The sequence below is a fragment of the Eulemur rufifrons genome, chromosome 15, assembly GCF_041146395.1.
Source record: "Eulemur rufifrons isolate Redbay chromosome 15, OSU_ERuf_1, whole genome shotgun sequence".
In the NCBI taxonomy this organism is placed as follows: domain Eukaryota; kingdom Metazoa; phylum Chordata; class Mammalia; order Primates; family Lemuridae; genus Eulemur; species Eulemur rufifrons.
This window is the reverse complement of record NC_090997.1, coordinates 6819052-6841737: the sequence shown is the minus strand read 5'-3', so window position 1 is coordinate 6841737 and position 22686 is coordinate 6819052. Positions and strand designations below refer to the sequence as shown.

Sequence of the window (22686 nt, the reverse complement as noted above, 5' to 3'; positions counted from 1 at the left end):
TACTATGACATACATCATGTAACCACCACCCCAATCAAGATGAAGAGCGTTTCCATCCCTCCAGAATGTTCCTCACACCCCTCTCCAGACAATCCTCCACCATAGGCAACCACTGCTCTGATTTCTATCCTGATGATTAATTTTGCCTGTTTTAGACCTTCATATAAATGGAATCACACAGCAGGTGTTCTTTTGTGTCTGGATTATTTCACTCAGAATAATGTTTTCGAGACTCATCCATGTCCTTGCCCATACCAATAGTTCATTCATTTTTATCCCTGAGTAGTCTCCCTTGGAATGAACAGTCCTGATATAATCTTAATCCTGAAACTCACCCCAGCTCTAGGCAAGGGCCCATTAAAATTTGATGTTTACTGATTGATGCTGGAGAAGAAAACTTCTTCCCACCTCTTAGGACAGACAGTGGGTCACAATGGATTTAGGTGGATTTGCCTTTCTCCACCAAGAGAATGATGGAGCAGAGCACAAACTAGGCATTTGATTCTTTCTGGTTAGGAGGTAGTACTGGACTCACTGTGACATACCAAGTCTCCCCAGAGTTTAAAGGCCCCCACTTCCCCTATTTTCTCTCATAAGTTTCATCCCAAAGCCTGGGGCCTCTCAGTTCCAAAGTTGTCTTCCATGTTTCCCCCAGAAGGCTTAGCAATTCTCATGCCACTACACTTCTCGTGACCTGCATGATATGCCAGATTGCTGAGATGATCACAGTTATAATGTACTTCCTTTTGGTACAACACGGATGGATAAACGGTGTTTTCTGAATTGAGTGGCACTATCTCAGCACAGTTCTCTGCTCCCTTAACTCAGAATGTCCCCTGGGGCAGAAACTGCTGGGGCTGTCACCAGCTACTAAGAAGCCCCTATTACTGTTTGGACAGAAGTGGTTCCATGCCTACAAGTTAAACAACCTGCCTTGTGCAAAAACGAGTTGGGTTGTACAAATGAAGAACTATCCACAAAGAAGGGAGTGATGGGAGGTAGGGAAAATATTCAAAGCAATCCATGGAGGAAATTCTCAAAGATGAATCTCTCCCCTGGATGTTTTGGCAACTTTTCACCTTTTAGGCAGCACGTATTGAGTGGTGGCTCTGCCACTTTGTCACAGCCTTTAACCTTAGGTCTCATTGTGTATTTGCAGGAATAGAGGCTCAGAGGTTTTCAGGGCCAGGATTCAGAGTTAGCCACCTTTGACTCCAATTCCCATGTTTCCTTCAGCAGGTAGGCTGTTTCTAGAGAAATGAGCAAACACAGAGCAACTGCAGATTTACATTTGCTTCTGCATGGTACCCCAGGGGTCTAACTCGTTTAACTGATCTATTTTTCCTTTCATTTCTTTGCTTAGGAAAATTGTTCAATCACTTAGAAACAATTTACTGAACATTACAGCATGTATGTCCCTCTATTTGGTGCTGGGTGTAAGGTTTTTTGGAGCGGCTGGCGCCAGAGAAAGAAAGACGAGCAGAGTTGAAACGGATAAGTAAAGAGGCTTTATTGGGGTGTTCCTGGGTGGGGGTAACAGGTCCCAAGAGAGGGACTCAAGCGAGCCTCATGCCCACGAGTGGAACCAAAGAAGCCACCCCGCCCAGAAGTCTGGGTGGGCTTCTATACGTTTTTTAGGGGTGGGGGATGGAAGTTTCTTTGGAGGGAAGGTTTCCGCAGGAAGAGTGAGGAATTTCTTTGTTTCAGCTTTTGGGCAGGTATGGAGGAGTAGGAGGGGCTTCTTCTTTTTCCATTAGGGAGGGGAGGGGTGCCCACCACCAGCCTTACACTGGGGAAGATACAAAATAATACAAACCAATACAATGTAGCTGCCTTACATGGAACCACAATTTGAAAGGGCCAAATATAGCATACACAAAACGTCAGGTGATCATGTAAGACAGAGTCCCAGGCTTAAAGGTGAACAGTCAAGTTCAGAAGGCAAAACAGACAGCTGGAGAAAAATGGGTAGGAAAAGCCTAGAAAAGGAAAAGATTTATGTGAGGAAGTTTCAGAAGGTGAAGTAAACCATCCCCCTCCCCAGCCCCGCCCCCAAAATAGAAACCCTTGACCTCTTCTGGGTGAAGAGTTAGAGTGGCACTGTGAACTTGACTGAGAAAACTAAATCAGGAACTAAATCAAAAGGAAGTCATTTAAAACGATCCTGGGGGAGGGTGGGAGGTTTGATTAAATTTGTGTTTCATGGAGAAAACAGAGCAAGCTGAAAGGGCTAGAAGATTTTGCAAGTGATTCCACCTGGACAAGCCAGGATTAGGGACTAGGCTAAAGTGAGGGAGGGAGGAAGGGAGACTGGTATGTTTTGAATGTGGAAAGTGTACAGGGTGTTTGTTGACAGTAGTGGCGAATCTAGGAGGTAGTTATTTAGGGGGTAAGGCAGGAGGGGATTCAGCAAGGACATTGGGGGAAACCTGAACTAATAGTAAAAGTGATCAGAAGACAGATGTCTAAAAACATTGTTCACATTGACCGGCAACAGGGTAAGTATAGGCAAAGGGACCAGGTTTCCCCACTGCTGTGTCCCTGCAGACCCTAGGATCCGTTGAAACAAAAACTTTTATTGAGGACTCCCACACGAGCAGGGCACTGCTGTAGGTGAGGCAGGGGTAGGGCACTTTACAAACACGAACAGGGCCCTTGCTGTAGCTCAGAGGGTTGTTGTGAGGATTATACTTAGGCTAACGCGTTGTAAAGGGAATAGTAACTGCAATTTAAGGGCCAGTTGTTATTACTCACTTTCATTAACCGAGGATTAAACGTAGGCGCCTAGCGCAGTGCCTGCGTGTGCTCCTATAGAAGGACTTATTAAAAACTTCACGATCTAGCGAGGGAGATACTCAATTTCCTTACCGCAAAACAAATTTTACAAGCATGGGCTCTCAGAGACGAGCGCAAAGGCTCAGCGGCGCAGGGGCGCACCGTCGCTGAGGGGACGTCCGGCTGGGGTCCGGCGGGGAGGGCATTCCCGGCACTGACACTGCTGCAGGGCCGGCTCGCGCAGAGCTGCCCCCAGGCCTCGGTGACTGGGCTCTGGGCCGCAAAGGGGCGGGCCCAGAACTGCGGAGAAACCTCCCGAAGCCAGGGAGGGGGCTTGGAAGCGCACAGACCATATTGGGGACATTAGGTGGCCGGCGCCGCCGAACCCCACCCCCGCCGCCCTCTGGAACTCCCGGGGGAGCGCCTGGGACTGCGGCGGCCTCCACAGTTCGTGAGCCCCTGGCCCGGGCCACCCGCGACCACCGGCCCCGGGTCGGCAGCCCAGCGTCCTGTCAGACCCGGGCCCCACGAGCCAGCCACACCCGGCGCTCACCGCCCGCGACACCTCGCTCCCCAGCTCCCCCGCGCTCTCAAGTGGCGCGCTCCGGCCCCGCCCCCTGACGCCCTCGGGGCGTGGCTTCCCCGTCACGTGATGGGGAGTGACCTCGCCGCCCGGCGCCATGGGGGGCCTCGGACCCGGAAGTGGCTCCTTGGGCTCGCGGCGGGGCCGCGGGGATGGCGGGAGCCGGAGCTGGAGCCGGAGCTCGCGGCGGAGCGGCAGCGGGAGTCGAGGCCCGAGCTCGCGATCCGCCGCCCGCGCACCGCGCACACCCGCGTCACCATCGGCCTGCGGCGCAGCCCTCGGCCCGCAGGATGGACAGCGCGAACGGGGGCTTGGGCTCCGGGGACAACGCCCCGACCACTGAGGCTCTTTTCGTGGCTCTGGGCGCGGGTGTGACGGCGCTCAGCCACCCGCTGCTCTACGTGAAGCTGCTCATCCAGGTGGGGGACTAGGGGCGCCGTAAGGAGATGGGAGGCTGCTATGAAGGTGACAGACTAGGATCTGGAGGAGGATTGGGGCGAAGGAGTCAATGGCGACGGATTTGGGGAGAGGAGCGGGGACAGCGGGTTTCGGGGGCCGGAGGGGAACGAAGGGGTTGGAGCAACAGATTTGGGAGAGGGTGGAAGGAACTCGCGGTTTGGGGAGTTTGAGGGGATGATGGGCTGGGGAGGTGGGTTTGGGAGAAAAAGGAATGGGGGCGATGGACTTGGGATAGGGCCGGGCAGCCAATTTGGGGTGAGGGAAGAAGCAACAGAATTGGGGGAGGGGCGAGAAGTTTTTAGGTAAAGTGTTTAGAAGGTGAGGAATACATATTTGGGGTAGAGGGGAACAGGTGCTCTGAATCTAGCGTAGATGGATTTAAAACGTCTTTGGGGGGACAAAAGATAGGCGCCGGAGACAAAAATTTAAGAAAGAAGGAAGGTCATCAGACTTGGGGGCGGAAAGGATGGAGGTATTGGATTTAATGGTGACGGAATTTGGTGAGAGAGTGCTAAAGCAAAACATTTAGCAGAGAAGGGCTATCGGTTTACCGGCGATGGGGGCTCTGGATTTGATGGCGACGACAGATTTGGTGGGAGGAGGGGACGCGGTGACGCATTTGCGGGGAGGGGAACAGATAGGGCCACTCATTGGGGGAGGGGAGCGGCAGCAATGTGTCTGGAGAGGGGAGTGAGGGGGAGGGTTTTAGGGGGAAAAGGATGACGCATTTGGCGGAGAAATGGAAGTCTTAGTTGGGGTCAGGAGGTAGGGAGACAGGAATCACAGTGCTTGTGTGAGGAGAGGGATGAGAAGGGGGCATGGGAGTATTGGAATTAGGCAGAAGGGGCCGTGGAGACATAAGGCGGCAGGATAGGTAGGGGCTAGCAGAAATTGAGACGGAGGTGGGGATGTCTGTGGAATGGAGGGACGCATAGGCACTTGGCGCATTGGGTGGTAGCCAGCAATGCTGTACAGATGAAGTGTGCTGCTTGAGAGAGAGAGATTGGGCTGGAAGGGGTGTGTGCGTGGACGTGTGCATTTGGCAGAACTAGGTGGGTGTGACTGAGATGGGCACGGTTTGGATGGGGGCCTTAAGGCCTGAACTGATACCTTAAGTGTAGGCTAGAGGTTTCCAATTTAGAAGAGTGGGGAGTGGAGGTAAAGACTGAGATGGAGACTTATCCACAATTTGTAGATTTGAGCTGAGGCAAGTGAGTGTCAGATTTTGCCGTCCTTATAAATGAACTAAAAGAATAAGAAATACAGTTGAAATCTGGGCTCTGAGGAATGGGGCTAATGGGTTTTTAGGTTTGACCAGGAATATGACAAGGAATGAGGAGATTCAGTCAGAGACGTCAGGGTTCTTGACTAGACCCTGATTGCTACTGAGACTGGACAGTGGCTGATGGGAGAAGGTGGAGACCGAGACTGGCCTTTGGTTGTGATTTGAGAGTGAAGGCTGCTTTTCTTACAAGATTAGGGTTGTGTTTATGGCAATAGAGCTTGAAGGTTTGGGACAGAAATTGATGCTTTGGAACTGGTGGTACCTGAGGCGTGGAGGATCCTGGAAGCTGATGGAGTGAGACTGGGTGAGGGCTGGGATTTTGGGGTGGCAGGTGGAAGGGTTTGTGGAATGGAGGATCCTGGAGCAAGGAAGGGGTGGGCTCAGTGTGAGGGAAATGGGGAAGTGGCTTCATCATTTGGAAGATGGTGGATTTGGTTTACAGGTTTGAAAAGAAAATTGAAATAAGGGTGGTTTGGAAAGGAAATTGGAGAATGAGGAAGATCAAAGGGTATATGGTTGGGTGAGGATGGATGAGCCCATTTGGGGTGACAGAGGTGGCCTATCGGATTTGAACCCAGCTGGTGCTGAATGTAACATAATTTAGGATGAGATCTTAAATGGGTATGGTTTGAGAATCAGAAACATCTTGGGAAAAGGCAGATTACTGTGAGGGGGTGTGGCAGGAGCAGAGTGACAGATTTGGTGGTTGTCTGTATTAAGTGAGTAGGAATGCAGTGCCTTAGATTGGGCAGTGTGGGTGTCAGGTTTGGGAGTTGGAGACTTGAAGATGATGGACTGGCCCTGCCAATACCTGATAGAAGGCCATGGTGTTAGCTGTGGTTAGGTCTGGGTTAACAGACTGGAGGATGAAATTGGATGAGCACGACTCGGGGACAAATAATTAAAACTTAGAAGTGAGAGGAATTGGGCTGAGTTATGGCCAGTGTGCCTTTGATAACCTGAGTAGAGGTTAAGAAAATAGATTCAACAGATTTGGGAACCATGGGGATGTGGGGTGACAGGGCAGAGATTTGAGGGGGAATCAGTAGGATTCCCAAATTATAGTGACTGACTGAGTATGGCAGCCAAAGAGCAGTAGCTGAGACTTGGAGTGGAAGGTAGAAAGGGAATATCACCTGTATTTAAGAGAAAAAATCAAAAGAAAACTTCACTCAGAGCCTTCAAGTTTTTAACCCAGAAGGGAAAAGGTCTAGAAGCAGAGGGCTGACTGCCTGGGTCAGCCGACTCACCCCTTTCCTCCCTTGGCTCCCCTTGGCCAGAACTTTTTTTAAAAAAATCCCCCCATCATAGAGGAGTTTTTAAATTTACAATTAATAATCTGTTATGCCTCTCAGAATCATATCCACAAAACACTAGAAGCGTACTAATCCAGTTTATAAGTAGAGCGTGCTAACCTGCCATTTCTACTCCTTCCTACGGCTGCAGGCCCTCTCCTTTTCCACGTCCAAAGGAGCTGCTCTTCTGGTCCCTGAACACTGCTGGCCTGCTGAGAGGACATAGGGCTGGGGTCCTGGCCCCCTGCCAAGGGAGGGTGGGGCCTTCTCCCTCCCCACCTAGGTGCTGGTCTCCTAGGACTCTCTGCCTCCTGCCCGGCAGCAGTCTGTCTCCAAGTTAATTGGCAGCGCAACAGCTGGCCTCACCCCTCAGCAGAGACCCCACCTCCTCACATCGATAGGGATGGCTTGGTCTTCTCCCACTCATGGGTTTAACAAATACCTTAGTTATAACGAGCATCTGGACAGCAAGAACTATAATGGTCTTGCAGAAATCAGGGGGGTCATCTTGTCACAGGGATACGGGATGGTTGAGATTAGAACACAGGTGAGGATTTGCTTGAGGAACGACTGTGATTGGAGCTAATGGTGTGCTGAGCCTGGGCCTGGGAGGGATAGATGGGGAGGGACTTGGTAAGGAATTTGGGTTTGGGATGGACTTCGGAATGGTTGACGTAGGGCTGAGCTGTCTGAAGTTTGGGACTGAGATTTGGGTGCGATGTGTTTTGGTATTGCCACATTTGGAATTGAGATTAGAATACAGTTTTTAACCTGGAGGTGAGAATTAACTGAGAGTTTGAAGTACATAGAAATGGTGGTGTCTACACTGGACATATCTGAGATTGGAAGGTAAGAATGTTGGGGAATGGGTGTGACTTGGATGGTGGCTGGGGTAGTATCTGTGACTAGACATTTCCGTTCATTGGGAGATTACGCACCGCTGATGTGATGGACGCTGGTGAGATCTCTGGTGTGTTTTCATGGGGAAAACATTAACAGGAACAGACTGAGAATTCGTGGGAGACGAGTTAGAGGCCTGGGAAGGAGGAGGAGCAGTGGGACTGAATCACCAGTAGAATTTTATCTTCCTTTGTCTTTGTTCATCTGAAGGTGGGTCATGAGCCGATGCCCCCCACCCTTGGGACCAATGTGCTGGGGAGGAAGGTCCTCTATCTGCCGAGCTTCTTCACCTACGGTAAGTGTGCTTCCCAGGCAGGAAGGCCCACACTGACAAAAAAGAGGCCCCCAGTGAGGAGCAGGCCCAGCTGGCCCCGGGGAACCTGCCATGCAGCATGGCACCCAGAGCGGGGGCTGGCAGAGAGGAGGGGATTCAACCCTGTGGCTGGAGGCGTCAGGGTGTAGGGCGGGAACAGGTGAGCAATGCAGCTTTGGTCCAGTTCCTCTGCCTGCAGCTGCCAGCCACCAACCCAGGCAGCAGGAGGGGACAGACAGGTGCCTGAGAGAGGGGCCAGTCCAGGACACTGGTCCCTGTCATCCCTGCTGCCCCAGGTTTTGCCTGGCAGTGGGGGTGGGGTGGTTTCCTTTTGCCTGCTGAGCAATCTGGCACTGTTACCAGCTCTTCTGCTTTCCCACCGCTCCTTCAGGAGGCCTGTGGGGCCCTCCTGTGTTCTTTATTTCATCCCACCCCTTGTCCCGTGTCCCCTGCATTCCCCAGGCAGTGGTGCCACTGGCTCTGGTGCCTCCATCTACTGGCCATGGCACGGTGCGCGGGGGTTGGCAGCTCTGCCTCTGTGTGCCCCTGGCCAGCCGCCTTCCCACACGGGCCCCGCTGGCTCCTTGTCTGCTCGGCTGCTTCACGCCCAGGCCCCTCACACAAGCCCCCGTCTGTCCACCAGCAAGCCCGCCTTGCTGCCTCTGCTGCTCATCCCTGGCCCACAGGTGCCAGCTGGCAACGGTCCTTTCATGTCTTCATGTCCACCACTGCTGTTCCTCTTCTCATCCCCACCCTCAGCAGATGGACCGTGATGGAGGCCTTCTTTATTTTTATTTATTTATTTGTTTTTGTTTTTTAGAGCCAGGGTCTTGCTCTGTTGCCCAGGCTGGAGTGCAGTGGCATCATCGTAGCTCACTGCAGCCTCCAACTTCTGGGCTCAAGCGATCCTCCCGCCTCAGCCCCCTGAGTAGCTGGGACTACAGGTGCACCCCAGCACGCCCGGCTGGAGGCTTTCTTTAAATGCGGCCTTTTTCTCCATGATCGTAGCCAGCGTTCCATTCCAGCCTAGTCTCCTCGTGTTTCCTGCACCTCTGCTCTTACCTGCTTGGTTAGTCTAGAAGGTTCTCTGAAAACCTTTCTGCTGAATAACTTAGAGCTTGGCCTCTACGTTACCTTTTTCCACTTCACACACTGTTGGCAGAAGTAGATGTCATATGTCTCTTCCAGTTTTGTCCCTGTGTTGTTGAGTGCAGAGTCTAGGGCCAGGCAGAATGTGTCGTTTTAAAGCTGTCAGTGTATGGGAGGGGGAAATCGCAGAAGTGGGAAGGCACCCCCACTGTTGTACGGTGGAGCCAGTATCCAGAGATGACTCTGGCTTTGTGGCAGCCAGGGTGGAGGGCTCCCAGCCCCCGTCACTGTGGTTTCTCTGCGTCTGGCTCTGCGTGCTGTGTCAGAGATGTGGGGTTAGAACCCAGGTCATCTCTGTTCATGTCACACAGCCGTTCCCAAAGGGACTCAGGATAGAGAGGCCTTGACCCCCATCTTACTGCCTCTTGTGAAGATGAGCAGGGTTCTGAGGTGCCCCCAGCCCTATTTTTCAGGCCAAATGTGAGCAGATGTCTGTCGGGCATTTCCGGATACCGCCCCTGCTCTCGAGTCTGGCTGTCTGGTACCGTCTGGACAGTAGCTCCCCATGTCATGGAGGAAAGCACCCCCGCTGTCGTGCCATTCTCTGGTATCCAGGAAAGGACTCCCCAGAGGCTCTCCGGGCACTCGGAGCCCCTGGGCAGCCCTGGGGCCCTTCCGCCCGCGGAGGCGTCTGTAGGCATTTCAGCATACCTTTCTCTGCTCTCGCTTGTTCAGTTCATCCCTATAGCGGGGAGAAGTAAGGGGCCTACTGGTGGGCAAATCAGATAGAAAGAAGATAAGTGTTTTACTCAAGGTCACAGGCTGAGACTTTATCCTGACAAGCTCCCTGGTCCTGACCAGGATCTCTCCTCCAGAAACAAACCTTCTTCTGCCTGTTCACTCTGTGAAGTAGGACACCTTGCCATGTCACCCTGCGTCCCCTCCCCTCCTACACCTCCTCTCGTCCCAGCCCACCCCCGTCTCAGGAAACCACGTAGACAAATAACAGGTGCTTGGCGCGTCGCCGGTGCTGGCTGTGAAGTGCACTGCTGGGCGGGCAGACATGTTGCAGAGGAGCCAAAGGCACGCTTGCGTGTTCCTGCCTCTGTGAGGTGCTGGAGAGCGAAAGGCACGGCCTGAGAGGGGAGCATGTCTGAGAGAATATTCTGCTAGCTTCCAGGTACACAGGTTGATAAAAATACCCTGCCTTTTTGAACATGTTTAAAAAGTTGATGTAAAACCGTGAAATATCATCCTTAGAAAGTTAGGCCTGAATGAAAACCACTGACTCATATTGGTAGGGTCTAGCTCCCCTGGGCGTTTTAAGGTTTTTTTTATAGAATTGTTCATTGGTGCTTCTTTTTTAGTTACTTCTCCACAGACTTGTTTTTCCTTTGACTAATAAATGCCAGCAGGTGCCAGCTGGTGTCCTGGGTGGGGACTGCCCTGGCTATGGGCGTGTTCAGGGGACGTTCTTGAGCATGTCTTCTGGGAGCCCTTCCTTTCCCTTTGAATCCTCCCTCAGGTTGCAGACTTCATTGCCAGTGGGCGCTCTCACTCTCTCTCTCTCTCTCTCTCTTTCCTTTTTTTCTTTTCCCCAAGAAAAGCATTATTTATAAGCAACAGAATTATTTTCTGGGTTGCAGCACTTAAGTTGTTGAATTGAGAAATCATAGCTGAGTTTGCCGAGTAGAGTTTTTAAAGCTAAAAAATAGAAAATCTATGAACCTGTGTGTCAAAAATATGTTTTGAAGGTTTTACAAAAAGAAACAGGGGCTCGAAGACATTTGGGGATTGGGCCTGACTGCTGCCAGGTCCTGGATGGTGTTCCCTCCCAGGCCTGTAGTTGGCAGTTACTTAAAGGACAAGCTGCATCTGGTCTGGGTGTGTGTGTGACCCAGGAGTGGGTGCCACTGGGCCAGACGTGACTCGGCCACTTCTGTTTTCTTGTAGCCAAGTACATTGTGCAAGTGGATGGTAAGATAGGGCTGTTCCGAGGCCTGAGCCCCCGGCTGATGTCCAACGCTCTCTCCACGGTGACCCGGGGCAGTATGAAGAAGGTAAGCCCGGGACAAAGCCAGGAGCAGTTGCCTGATATTCCCCCACGCTCCCGGCCACCCCCAGAGGCCGCACATGTGCCCTGGTCCTGCCTCCCCTTTCCTGGGCTGGTGGAACTCCACTCCGGCGCCATCGGAGGGCTCCCGCCCCACCGTCCTCCCTCTTTCTCGCAGCTGTGACACCAGACAGTGCCTTTCTTTTCCTCCAAATTCTGGGCCTGGGGCTTACCTGAAGCAGGCCCAGCTAGTGGATACTGCAGGGAAAATATTAGGAGCTGGTTCCTGCCTTCAGTGTCCCTTAAGAGTTGTAGTAAGAGGCGTAGCTGTACTTTGCTTTGGGCCCTCCTTTGCTTTTTGTTTCAGGTTTTCCCTCCAGATGAGATTGAGCAGGTTTCCAACAAGGATGATATGAAGACTTCTCTGAAGAAAGTAGTGAAGGAGGTGGGCCTGTAGGGCTGGAGTGGGGGAGGGGTGGGAAGGGTCCGATTAGTTCTCATCCCTGAGTTGGGCGGGTCACTGAACAGTAACAGAGTTGGGTCCTCGTGCGTGCATGGCTGGGGTGGCACTTGGAAGGAGCCCCAGCCTGGACACTGCGGGAGTCCCAGAAAACCTTCTCAGCAGCCACTGGGCCTATACCCTGGGAGCTGGCAGCACTTCTGGGTGGAGGGGATTAGGGCTGGGCAACAAGTGGAGCCATCCTTGCTGGACCGACCCCATGTGAGGGCTGTGGGATCTCCGTTTCCCTCATGAGAACTTGTCGCTCCCCACAAGTGCCAATTCCAGGGACAGGCCCGACAGAGTCTCCGCCTTCTGCTCTCTTCCAGACGTCCTACGAGATGATGATGCAGTGCGTGTCCCGCATGCTGGCGCATCCCCTGCATGGTCAGTCGCCCCATGGGAGACTGCATTTAAGCCCCAAGTCCAGCGTGGGTGGGGTGTGGGGCCACCCCTTGTGGATTGTTGATAGGCAGGGGCAGAACGACTGGGAGGTGGCAGTGGGGTGGGGGGCGTTCCACCTCCCCGCTGAGGAGAGATCGGCCAGGGGTCTTTTCCAAAGGGAGCTGGGACTTAGAAAAGATGGAACGCGGTGGTCATAGGCGTGGCAGGGAATCCCAGAGACCTTCCTCCTCTCCTGTGCTGTGGCAGGCCACGTTGTTCAGTGGCCACACTGCACTGGGCACCCTGTAGTTGAGGTGTCATGGGCTTTGGCCACTACGTCAGCTGTGTGTGTTTTCTTTTTTCTCCAGTTATCTCAATGCGCTGCATGGTCCAATTTGTGGGACGGGAGGCCAAGTACAGGTGAGTAATTCTTTCTGGACTGGCAGGAGTGGCCCTCTCACCGTTCAGGGTCTGCCAGGCAGGCCAGCCTGGGCCCAGTGGTGGTACCTTCTCTGCCCTAGTTCTCTGTGAGAGCCCAGCCTGCTCCTGGCTTCTGGGGAATGTGGTAGTGGCTTTCGTAGTGTGTGTCCAGGGGCATTTCCCCTTCTCCATCTGTCGTCCGGGGCTGCCCTAGCTGGGCCTAGATGCGTTGCAGAGCGTGAGTGGGATTGGAGTCTGCTTGGATTATGAGTTCTGGCACCAGGGCTGATTCTGCCACTTAGAACTCAGCTGAGGATCCCCGCCCGAACCCCCAGGGTTATGCCCTAATGATTTCTCCAGCTGTCATAGAGCCTGGCTCATAGCTCTTTTCATCCCTTCATCCTCTGGGAAGAAGCTGTCCGCCCTGTGGGCTTACAGTTTATCCCTCTAATTGTATACCAGGCACTCACCTGCATCTTCTGTGCGTGGCCCTGAGCAGAAGCTGGGAACATATGTTTGACACAGCCCCTTCCCAGGGCACTTACGTCTTCCCTGCCCGTCTGGGGCCCAGCGTAGGATGGGAGGTGGGTCCTAGAGGCACGTGGCAGGAGAACACACCCAGGTCACCCTTCCTCTCTAAGAGTCTCATTTCCTGGGGTCAGTTTTCTGCAGCTGTGCTGTGGGGCCTCCGCCCAGGAAGTTTGGCTGCCACGGTGCTAGTGCCACATTTTGGTTCACTAATGGGAAATTGGCGCATTCCCCAGTCTGAAGTGTGAGGTTGGTAGATGGGACCAGGAGAGAATAGTCTGGCTGAGAACCCCAGTGGGCCCAGCCACTGTTCTCAGAATGGTCGTGGGGCTTACAGGCCTGGGGCACCCCAGGACCAGGGCTAGCCAGGGCTTTGGCATCCCACCGTCTTTTGTGCATAGCCTCCATTCGGGCCAGCTGAGGTTTCTAGCCACTGGTCACAGAGGTTGAGATTGCGCCTCCTTGGCATTTCATACCTTAGACACCACAGCCTGTCCTCTGATATCGAACAGGTGCAGTGGCCAGGGCACTAGACCCCAGGTTCCCTGGGGCCAGGTACCTTTTCCCAGGCTGGTTCCAGGGCCCCGTGCTGCAGGGCCCCGTGTTCCTTCTCTGCCCTCTGGGAAGGTGACTCTCTCTACTCACCACCCCCTCCTGCTCTCGGTCTTGGGTGGCCACACCGGCTTTTCTGCCAGAAGGTTGTTTAACCAGAGATAAGCACAGGCCAGGTAAGCGTAGGGCACACTGTCCCTGCAGTGGCGGCCCAAGCTAGGAGGTTTGTTCCTAAATTCCAGATCCCACAGAAGAGCAGCAGAACACTGCTAGGTCTTCTGCCCCTGTGGGTGGCTGCGTTTCCCCAGTCCATGAACTGTGTAAACTCCTCCTTACCCCAGACAGGAGCTCTCTGTATTTTCCTGCTTGGCTTCTTCTGGGTAACAGTCCTCCCCATCCTGGCCAGGGCTGGTCGGCTGTGCTTGGTGACTGGGTGACCTTGTGTCCCTGTCTTGCCTTCTTCACAGTGGCGTGCTGAGTTCCATTGGGAAGATTTTCAAAGAGGAGGGGCTGCTGGGATTCTTCGTGTACGTGAGTTTAGACACCCCATAACAGGCCACGGGGCATGGCTGCACTAATCAGTGTGTCCTCAACCTCTCAGGCCACAGCTGCTGACCTCAGACCCGCCACAGGGCTCTGCCCCACCTGAGTAGCTGCAGTCAGCTCCACAGAGCCCCGCAGCCTGACTGAGCTACAGATCATCGCGACCAGAGCTGCCCAGCCCTTTTCAGATCATGGCTCCCATAGAAATGGAACGGTTCGTGCAGCACACTGGAGCTGGACTGACCAGCCCCCACCAGGCCCCATCCCTCCGCCCTGGCGCTGGGGCAGCGCATGGGGCTGGTCTTCATGAGCTGGGGCACTGCATAGCCCTTGGCGTCACTGCTAGAAAATGACCGAAAATCTGTCTTGAACTGCAGGTTGAGTTCTGGCAGCTCACAGGCTGATTCCAGCCAACGGATTCTGTTTGACATAGCATTTCTGACAAATTAGCTGTTAACATTTAACATTTAAGATATTTCACACAAAAATCCATATTTCTGGCTTCCCTTGAAAAGTCAGAAAATCTGGCCCTGCGGGCTGGTGTTTCTGTAGAGCAGCCACTGGCTGGGGCCCAGGGGCTGCTCCTTTGGCCGGGCACACAGTCTCCTGAGGGCCACAGACCCTGCACTCTTTGTTGGCCCACATCCAGCTTCCTTCACCTGTACAGAGAGCTCATGCTGAAGAGACTGGTTTAGAAAGAATAAACCTCAGAGGGAAAGAACCCAGAAGCCAGGCTTGATAAGTGTGGGTTTTTTGGTGGTCTTTTTTTTTTTTTTTTTTTTTTTTTTTTTTAAAGGGTCTCACCCTGTCACCCAGGTTGCAGTGCAGTGGTGTCATCGTAGCTCACTGCAACCTCCAACTCCTGGGCTCAAGCAATCCTCCTGCCTCAACCTCCCAAATAGCTGGGACTATAGGTGTGTACCACCACACCCGGCTAAGTTTTTAAATTTTTTTTTTTTTTTTTTTTTGTAGAAACAAGGACTTGCTATGTTGCCCAGGCTGGTCTTGAACTCCTGGCCTCAAGTAATCCTCCTGCCTCAGTTTCTCTAAGTGCTAGGATTACAGGTGTGAGCCACTGCACCTGGTCAATTGTGTGTGGTTTTTGTTTTGCCTTTTTAAGGTCTAGACAGTGGCATACATGCTGTTTTGTACATAATATACTAGATACTGAGTCCCATATTAACAAGTCTTTATATTGTGGTTTTCTGGTTTGCCAGATGTTTTTATTTATGAGCCCTTGTTAAACCAGGAGACTACTGTGTGAAGGGGTATGTGTGTGTGTATATATGGTTCTCGACAGGAGTTGATCTTGTTCCCCAGGGAAGATTGGCGATGTCTGGAGACATCTTGTGGTTGTCACAACTGGCATCTAGTGAGTAGAGGCCAGGAATGTTGCTAAACATCCTAGACAAGAACACAACAGAGAATTATTCAGCCCCAAATGTCGACATGGCCAAGATTGAGAAACTCTGATTTACATACATACATATGCATATACACATGTATACACGTGTAAATACATATGAATAAATATTTGACCATGTACCTGGGACATCAGATCTTGAAACACTACGTGTCACCACTTTTGGCATTTTTCACACTGTGTAGCTCTGTTCTGGTGTGTGAATAGGATTCCCACACAGCAGATGCTTACGCTTTGGGTTCTCTTTCCCTGTGTGATCCTGGCCCAGGAGATACACATACATGTTACAGTGCTCAGAAAGCACCAAAGGGTGTGGTGAGTGGTCAGTCTGAGCACAGGTGGAGGCAACAGGATTGGAAACTGCATTCACAGAGGTTCATTTTATTAATATTCCTCATAGATGTGTTGTATACATCCTTTTGAACTTTTCAAACATTTTATAAGATTTTTAAAAATTCAAAAATAATAATTCTGCTTCTCCTCCCAAGAGACAGCCATTTTCCTCCTGGAGAGCCTCTCAAGGTACTGCGGGTAGCTAAATAAGCAAACACATTTGAAAAAACACAAGTAGCACATGGGACCTGGCTTTTTGTCCTCAGCACTGTGTCTCAGGGAACCTTCCTTACCAGCTTAGAAGAGCTGTTAAAAATTAGCCCTCCTCGCAAACACTTACATGGAATGTCTTCAATGGAACATTCCAGGGGTGAAGAGAACAGATGCATTGAGCAATGTGTTTTGTGAAAGTTGGTCAGGTAAAGAGGCCAGGAGAAAATTACCAACATGTAGGCACTCTTTCATAACCTGTAACCGAACATCGCAGATTTGGCAATATTCATGTCTTAACACCTGGCTTCTGTGGTTTGAAAACTGCTTGCGAGACCATTAACTAATTTGTGGCAAACATATAGCACCTCCCCCTGGGAAGAGGAACACTACTTCCTCAGCGTGCACAGCCCCCCGGGCCCCCTGCCTGAGGCTGTGCCGCTGGATGTGCTGAGATTTTGAGCTTGGAACATCCCTGCCTGCTCCCTGGGTGTGGAGCCCCCAGGAACGGTCCCGCCTCCATCCCCTGCTCATATTTGCTCACCTTGTCTTTTAGCGGCTTAATCCCTCACCTCCTGGGCGATGTGGTATTCTTGTGGGGCTGTAACCTGCTGGCCCACTTCATCAATGCCTACCTGGTGGATGACAGCGTGAGTGACACCCCAGGGGGGCTGGGAAACGACCAGAATCCAGGTTCCCAGGTTGGTTGGAGCAAGGACTTGTCCTTCTTTCCGTGTACTGCTGGTGCCCAGGGTCTGGGGCAGATTCGAGGATTCTGGGATTCTGAGCACCAGGTCCTGAGGGCAAGCGAGGACCTCTGGTTGTCCCTGGAGTCAGCTTTGTTTGAGGGAAGACTGGCCTCAAGAGATGAGATTGGTACCCAGACCTAGGAGGAATTTATGGAATGCTTGTCCTTGGACAGCTTTAGAAACAGACCCCAGCTTGTCCGAGAGGCTGCTCTGAGGCAGTGACCCAACTACGGCTCAGGAAATCAGAAGATAGACCAACCAGTAATGACAGTCCTTTGGCCTTTGCGTCACGTCTTATGGTTTTCAAAACCCTTTTGTGAACATTATGACCTTTGATCCTGAGGGCGCCCTAGTTGTGTAAGGAACAGGACAGGTGTAATGTCCCATATACAGAAATTGAGACCCAGAGACTAAATGGGCTCTCTAGAGTCCCTCGGCTGGAGGCAACAGGGCTGGAACTGGGTCTTTCCCTGGCCAGGATGAGGGTGCTTCCCCCCTTGAAGCATCTTGAGTGTTTTCACATAGGCCAGGAAGTGTACAATCCGGGCTCACCCTGCTGTTTTCCTTTTTTTTTAGACAGAGTCTCACTCTGTTGCCTGGGCTAGAGTGCCGTGGTGTCAGCCTAGCTCACAGCAACCTCAAACTCCTGGGCTCAAGCAATCCTCCTGCCTCAGCCTCCTGAGTAGCTGGGACTACAGGCATGCGCCACCATGCCCGGCTAGTTTTTTCTATATATATTTTTAGTTGTTCAGCTAATTTCTTTCTAGTTGTTAGTAGAGATGGGGTCTCGCTCTTGCTCAGGCTGGTCTCGAACTCCTGACCTCGAGTGATCCTCCCGCCTCAGCCTCCCAGAGTGCCAGGATTATAGGCGTGAGCCACGGCGCCCGCCTACCCTGCTGTTTTGTTAGCTGCGGTCTGCACAGCCTGGTGTGCACAGACCTCTCAGTGGGTCGGGTCAGGCACAGGAAGGATTGGTCCTTCTACAAGGTGCTTGTTGAAGAAAGGTGTCTGGGTACCTGATAGGTTGGCTGGTTCTGCCTGAACCAAGGTGAGAGTCAGGGAACAGCGTTTCCTGGGCTGCGGATTCCTGGTAGACACTTTAGCAGCGCTGACTGCTAAGCCGGGAGGATAACTGAGGGGCCTGGGCCAGGAGTGGGGGTTGCAGTCCACGTGTGTCTGTGTCTGGGCCCCAGGCTGGCGACTCTGGGGCTGGGGTGTGTCTGGGCACGTCTGCGTGGTGAGGAATGCTCTGCTCCAGGTGAGAGCCTCTGCCCCCAGGGAGACCAGCCATTTGGCTTGGGTAGGTGAGTCTTAACTGGCCTTTCCACGTAAGCAATTACAGTGGCTCCATGGGGACCCATCCCGTTTGCAGTCACAGTGGTACATACCTGCAGCTCTGTCCCTTCTCAGGGGCCTGGGCTGGGTGAGCTGCTGTGGTCACGTGCAGAGCAAGGCTGGGACAGCTAGGCTATCCAGGGGCGGGGAGGGCGGCAGGGAGCGCGCCACCGGCTGGTGTCTCCAGTCTAGGTGAGCGGCTGTACTGGTGTCGGCAGCACCGGCAGCCAGTGCCTCGCTGGAAGCGTTTTTCCCGTGCTTTTCTGTGTGTGGCTCAAAGGCTGAGCGAGGCTGCCAGGCCAGCCAAGGCTACTCAGCAGACAGCTGAGCACATCAGCCTGGGGCTCCAGGGCGTCCACCCGGTGGGATGGCCACGCCACAGGAAGCTGAGGGACAGTAGTCACCTTTCCTCACTAGGGGCTGTTTCCTAGGCAAAGTAGAATTTCAAGAGTTGGGGTGTGAAGGGGGCAAAACGTAACGAGGTGGGGGTGGCAGGAAGCCCGAGTTCCCCTCGCCGTGAGCCGTGGGCCAGGACCCTGGGGGGGTCAGGGTGGGCGTCTTCCATTCGGGACGCACTGTCCGCGGCCTGACTACGGCCGAGCCCTGACGGTGATCAGGCCGACACAGGCAGGGGTTGCGCAGGCCAGCAGCGGCTGAGGCCGCTTACTGCCCCCTTCATGGGACTCCCTTCAGTCAGTGACCCCCTTCTGCCTCCTGGGTCTTCTCTCGGCTCCGACTGTGAGGCCGTGGAAGGAGCTGGTGGCTCTGAAAGGGAGGGCCTGTGTGCGGTGTGCGTGTGAGGAGCGGGCCCAGCGTGGGGGGTGTGGCGGGTGAGCTGGGGGCCCCGTCTGCGGCGCCTGAGACAAACCGCTCTTGCTTTCTGTCCCCTCAGTTCAGCCAGGCCCTGGCCATCCGGAGCTACACCAAGTTCGTGATGGGGGTGAGTAGAGCCCGCTGCCCTTCCCCTTGCTCTGGTAATCGGGGGTCAGTGCAGGGTGTCCCTGCTCCCTGGGCCCGGTGGGGTCCCTGACACTCAGGTCTCTCTGGGTTCCAGATTGCAGTGAGCATGCTGACCTACCCCTTCCTGCTGGTCGGCGATCTCATGGCTGTGAACAACTGCGGGTAGGTGTGCACCCGTCTGCTTGGCACCCTACTAAGGCTGCTGGAGGGACCCCACTGAGCCCTTCCAGCTCTCTGCCCCCTCCCACCTGGTCTGTGTGTGGGCTTGGCCCGCCAGGCACCCTGACTTCCTCTGGGAGTCACCGACCCCCATTGGGGTGAATCTGTGGTTTCGGGATGTAGGTGGGTGGCAGCTTCAAGCCATTGCTCCTTGAGGGCTCCTTTCCCCTGGCTGACCTTTCTCCCCACGTTGTCGGGTCCAACATGTATCATTCTCCTTCCTGGGCAGGCTGCAGGCCGGGCTGCCCCCTTACTCCCCAGTGTTCAAATCCTGGATTCACTGCTGGAAGTACCTGAGTATGCAGGTAAGCAAGCTTTGGCGGGAGGCGGCTTTTCCTGTTGTTCGCTACATCTGTCAGGTGAAATGGTTTTGTGGACTCTACACTGGGTGGAAAGATACGGGGTTTCATGGGATCTAATGTTGTGAGTGGGGTAGATAAGGAAAATATAGACACCTGGCATAGGGCATTTAAATTAAAATTTCAGGGCCGGTGCCATGGCTCATGCCTGTAATCCTGCCACTTTGGGAGGCCAAGGCAGGAGGATCGCTTGAGGCCAGGAATTTGAGGTTGCTGTGATGATACCACTGTACTCTGACCCAGGCAGCACAGCAAGATCCTGTCTCAATACAAATATATATATAATTAATTAATTACATTTTTTTCTCACCTTATTTCAGAAAGGATTTGAAGTGGCTAAATCTGGATTTATTTAAAAATCATACATCAACGGGATCTCCTTTTCTTCTTGAGTTTTAGAGACTCTTAGGACAAGGATAAGGGAGCTCTGGCCCACGTGGTGGTAGGTGGTACAGCCCAAGAATTTCTTAGCCTTCAAGTAACGTGGGCCACAGTGCGAGGTCTTAGGCCAGTTCAGCTGCATTCTGGGTTGCTAGGGGAGCCAGGGTGTGGGAGGCCGACCTCTCCCTCCTGTAGGATGTCCCCGGGCCCAGCAGAGCCTGCCAGTGGAGCTGGGCCACGTGGGGACCTGGCAGCAGTGCCAGCCTTGGGTTCTCATGTTCTGCTGAAGCCACCTCTTGCTGGCTGGAGCTCTTGGGCCCAGTGGTCAGGGATCCCAGGGCAGAACCTTGCTTTGCCTCGTAGTAAAATGAGGCAGTGGTCTGGGGAAGAGCCCGCGTGCTGCCTGGCCTCGAGGTTGAGAAGAGATGGGCGGGAGGGAAGCAGGGAGGAAGAGGCAGACATAGTTCTTCCCAGCAAACCTGGCAAGTCTGTGCATCACGTCCCCCTCGTGGGTGTTGGGACAGTCCCAGGCCACTTGGCTCTGAAACCAGAGAGCAATGAGTCTCCTCTTTGGGGGTTTCCTACTGAGTAGCCCCACAGACGCTGGACACCCCGGGGCCTGAAATGAACTGCTCCCTTCCGCTTCAGTACAGCAGACTCTGGCCTTGCCTTTACCCCCGACCCTGGGTCTTTGAGCCCCTGAACCCTTCTTTGCCTTACACTGGCCTTTCTCTTGGGGGCGCTGAGGAAGCGTGGCCTCCCCTTTCACTGCCCTACTGTTCCTTCCAATCCAGGGCCAGCTCTTCCGAGGCTCCAGCCTGCTTTTCCGCCGCGTGTCATCAGGATCGTGCTTTGCCCTGGAGTAACCTGCACCATCTAAAAAAAACACGCCGTCTCAACCTGGCCTCTGGATGAGGCCTGATCTCCTTGGGCCACCTGTAAGGCGACACCAACCCAGCAACACCTAGATGTGCTCCAGCACAGCTGGGCTTCAGTTTCCATATTTGCCGTGTATCTGTCCAGATGTGAGCTTGGGCTGGGGTGGGGCTGTGCCCGGTGGATCGAGTCAGCTGTCAGCCCTGGGGAAGGTAGGGTGGGGTGGGGAACTGGGGCAGAATCCCCTTGCTCCCAGATTTGCGGAGTCTGCCTTGTGCAGGGGCGAGAGAATGGCTCGTGAAGGCCCAGGTTGGATGGGGAAAGGCTGATGGGTCAGATCCCACCCCCAGCCCTTGAGGCAGCCCCGCTCCCATCCCGCAGCTCAGCTGGGAGCACCACTCTCCCGCTTTGTAAATAGGACACGGTCCCCCTTCGCGAGGCCGCCATCATGTCTGGGCCTGTGTGGGGAGGCTAACGCTAGCTTCCCCCTTCGTTTTTCTCAACACTATGTTTCTGATACGAAGGCAGCACCTTCTTCTGAACGAGAGATCATGTGACTACTCAGAATGTGCCCCTCATCTCATGCTTCCGTGTTTCATGACGACGCGTCATGTGCAGGACCAGTTACCTGTGCAGCTGTGAACACCCAGAGGTTAGGCAGATCAGTGTTTCTAGCCCTGCCCCGTGTAAAAGTTCATGGTAAGATTCGACCCTGTCTCCCTCAAATAAATGTCTCGGTGGTGATTTGGAGTTTTGTGGGGAGTCTCTTATTTTTGTGAGCTTAAGAAACTATCTGCAGGGTCTTTCTCAGCCCTTCCTGTGGGTGTGAGAAGGGGCTGTAAGCGACAGGCCCCAGGGCTGCCCAGCCTGGGGACAGTGGGCCGGGCTTGGTGTAGGTCAGTCTTGAGGGGAGACCCTGGACAGTGAGGCCGGGGGCCAGTTCACAGGGCAGCCACCAGCGCACACAGACCTGCCACCAGGGATACAGGCCTTTCAGAAAGTGTTCCACCCAAACCCCTAACTGTCGTCTCAGCTCCCTTTGAGGGTGACATATCTTTAAATTTTACAAGAGTCATGTGGTGTGGTAGCCATATGGTTACAGCAGACCTCATTTCTGCCCAGCACTGGGGTCTGTAAACGGACAAAACTTACAGATGTTTTGAGGAGTAGCTGGGTTCCCCCAAGTGTTTCTCTGCCTGCTCTAGGGGTCCTGGCCACGTGAGTGGGGGTCTGTTGGCTTTGGTCACACTTCCCCCACAGGTGTGGGCTGGGTCACCCCCCAGAGGGGGAAGGCCCCCGAAATGCTTGAGTACAGCTGGTTTTTCCCAGTGGCCTAGTCACAGCTGACGCCAGGGCAGTTTTACTTTATGTGTCCTTGTTTCCCGGAACGCACAAGCACGCCTGTGTGGGTGCCAGTGTGCATTGGTTGAGGCTGCTTCGGTCTCGTAACTTGCAGCCCACGTGTGCCTTCTAGGGCGGCAGCTCAGACGGTTAAGGTGGCGGGAAGGAGCGCACGTGGCAGGCGGGCCAGGACCCTGGGGAAGCAAGGCCTTGGGCGCCCAGGCCCATCACAGGGGTCCGCCTCATGGCCCGTCACCTTTTTCCAGCCCCGAGTGCTGTCCCACGGCACTGGCCGCTGTTCTGGGGTAACTTTTCTTCCTTTTGCTCCACCTTCATCCTGTTTGTGCATTGACTACTTCCTGTGGCCCCGGATGTAGGCACTTGCATCTCTGCAGCCTGCCACGTCCTCCCGCACACTGGAGAAGCTGCCCAGTCGCCTTGGGGAGGGCCAGTGCTGTCCCCAAGTAATTTCCTGGGACTTCTGAATTTGGGGTCCTCAACTTCATTTCCCAGGGTATCTTCCACACCAGAAATGGCATGAAATTCTCTTGATACGCTCCCAATTTTTGGTTGAAGTGCAGGTTTTTCATCTAACAAAAAAGCAAGTTTTCGGTTCATTATTTAAATCCTTGTATTATATGTGTTAAATGCTCCCTGTTAACTGGGCCCTCCCGTCTTTGAGGGCTGAGTCTCTGTCTGCCCTCCCGGCGCTGGGCACGTTCCCTGTCCTGGAAACTAGAGTGCTGGGTCTGCATCTGAGGGGACTGGGTGGGGTTGGGCAGGAGGGGAGATGGGAGCAGGAGTGTCCCCGTGGGGAGCCAG

The 22686-nt window shown here is 53.7% G+C and overlaps 1 protein-coding gene across 3 annotated transcripts; it reads left to right on the top strand.

The window, feature by feature from the left end:
* Positions 1 to 3077: 3077 nt before the first annotated feature.
* On the top strand, positions 3078 to 21278 carry MTCH1 (mitochondrial carrier 1). 3 transcript variants are annotated; one of them, XM_069488937.1, is made up of 12 exons: positions 3078 to 3777; positions 7508 to 7592; positions 10653 to 10759; positions 11120 to 11197; positions 11581 to 11638; positions 12004 to 12055; positions 13603 to 13662; positions 16201 to 16294; positions 18621 to 18668; positions 18783 to 18850; positions 19137 to 19212; positions 20442 to 21278. In XM_069488937.1, exons 1-12 carry the CDS (start codon positions 3511 to 3513, stop codon positions 20511 to 20513), a joined length of 1065 nt encoding a protein of 354 aa, XP_069345038.1. In that variant the 5' UTR covers positions 3078 to 3510; the 3' UTR covers positions 20514 to 21278. The 3 variants fall into 3 exon arrangements, with proteins under 3 accessions (XP_069345038.1, XP_069345036.1, XP_069345037.1); XM_069488935.1 differs by having other exon boundaries at positions 3433 to 3777; positions 16201 to 16345; XM_069488936.1 differs by lacking the exon at positions 20442 to 21278 and having other exon boundaries at positions 3472 to 3777; positions 19137 to 19343.
* The last annotated feature ends 1408 nt before the right edge of the window (positions 21279 to 22686 follow it).

Bases quoted from the DNA above. Each gene is read 5' to 3' on its own strand.
- MTCH1 (XM_069488935.1), top strand. From the start codon at position 3,511: ATGGCGGGAGCCGGAGCTGGAGCCGGAGCTCGCGGCGGAGCGGCAGCG. The intron at 16,346-18,620 runs GTTGGTTGGAGC...CTGTCCCCTCAG, and splicing joins ACCAGAATCCAGGTTCCCAG to TTCAGCCAGGCCCTGGCCAT. The intron at 19,213-20,441 runs GTAAGCAAGCTT...CTTCCAATCCAG, and splicing joins GGAAGTACCTGAGTATGCAG to GGCCAGCTCTTCCGAGGCTC.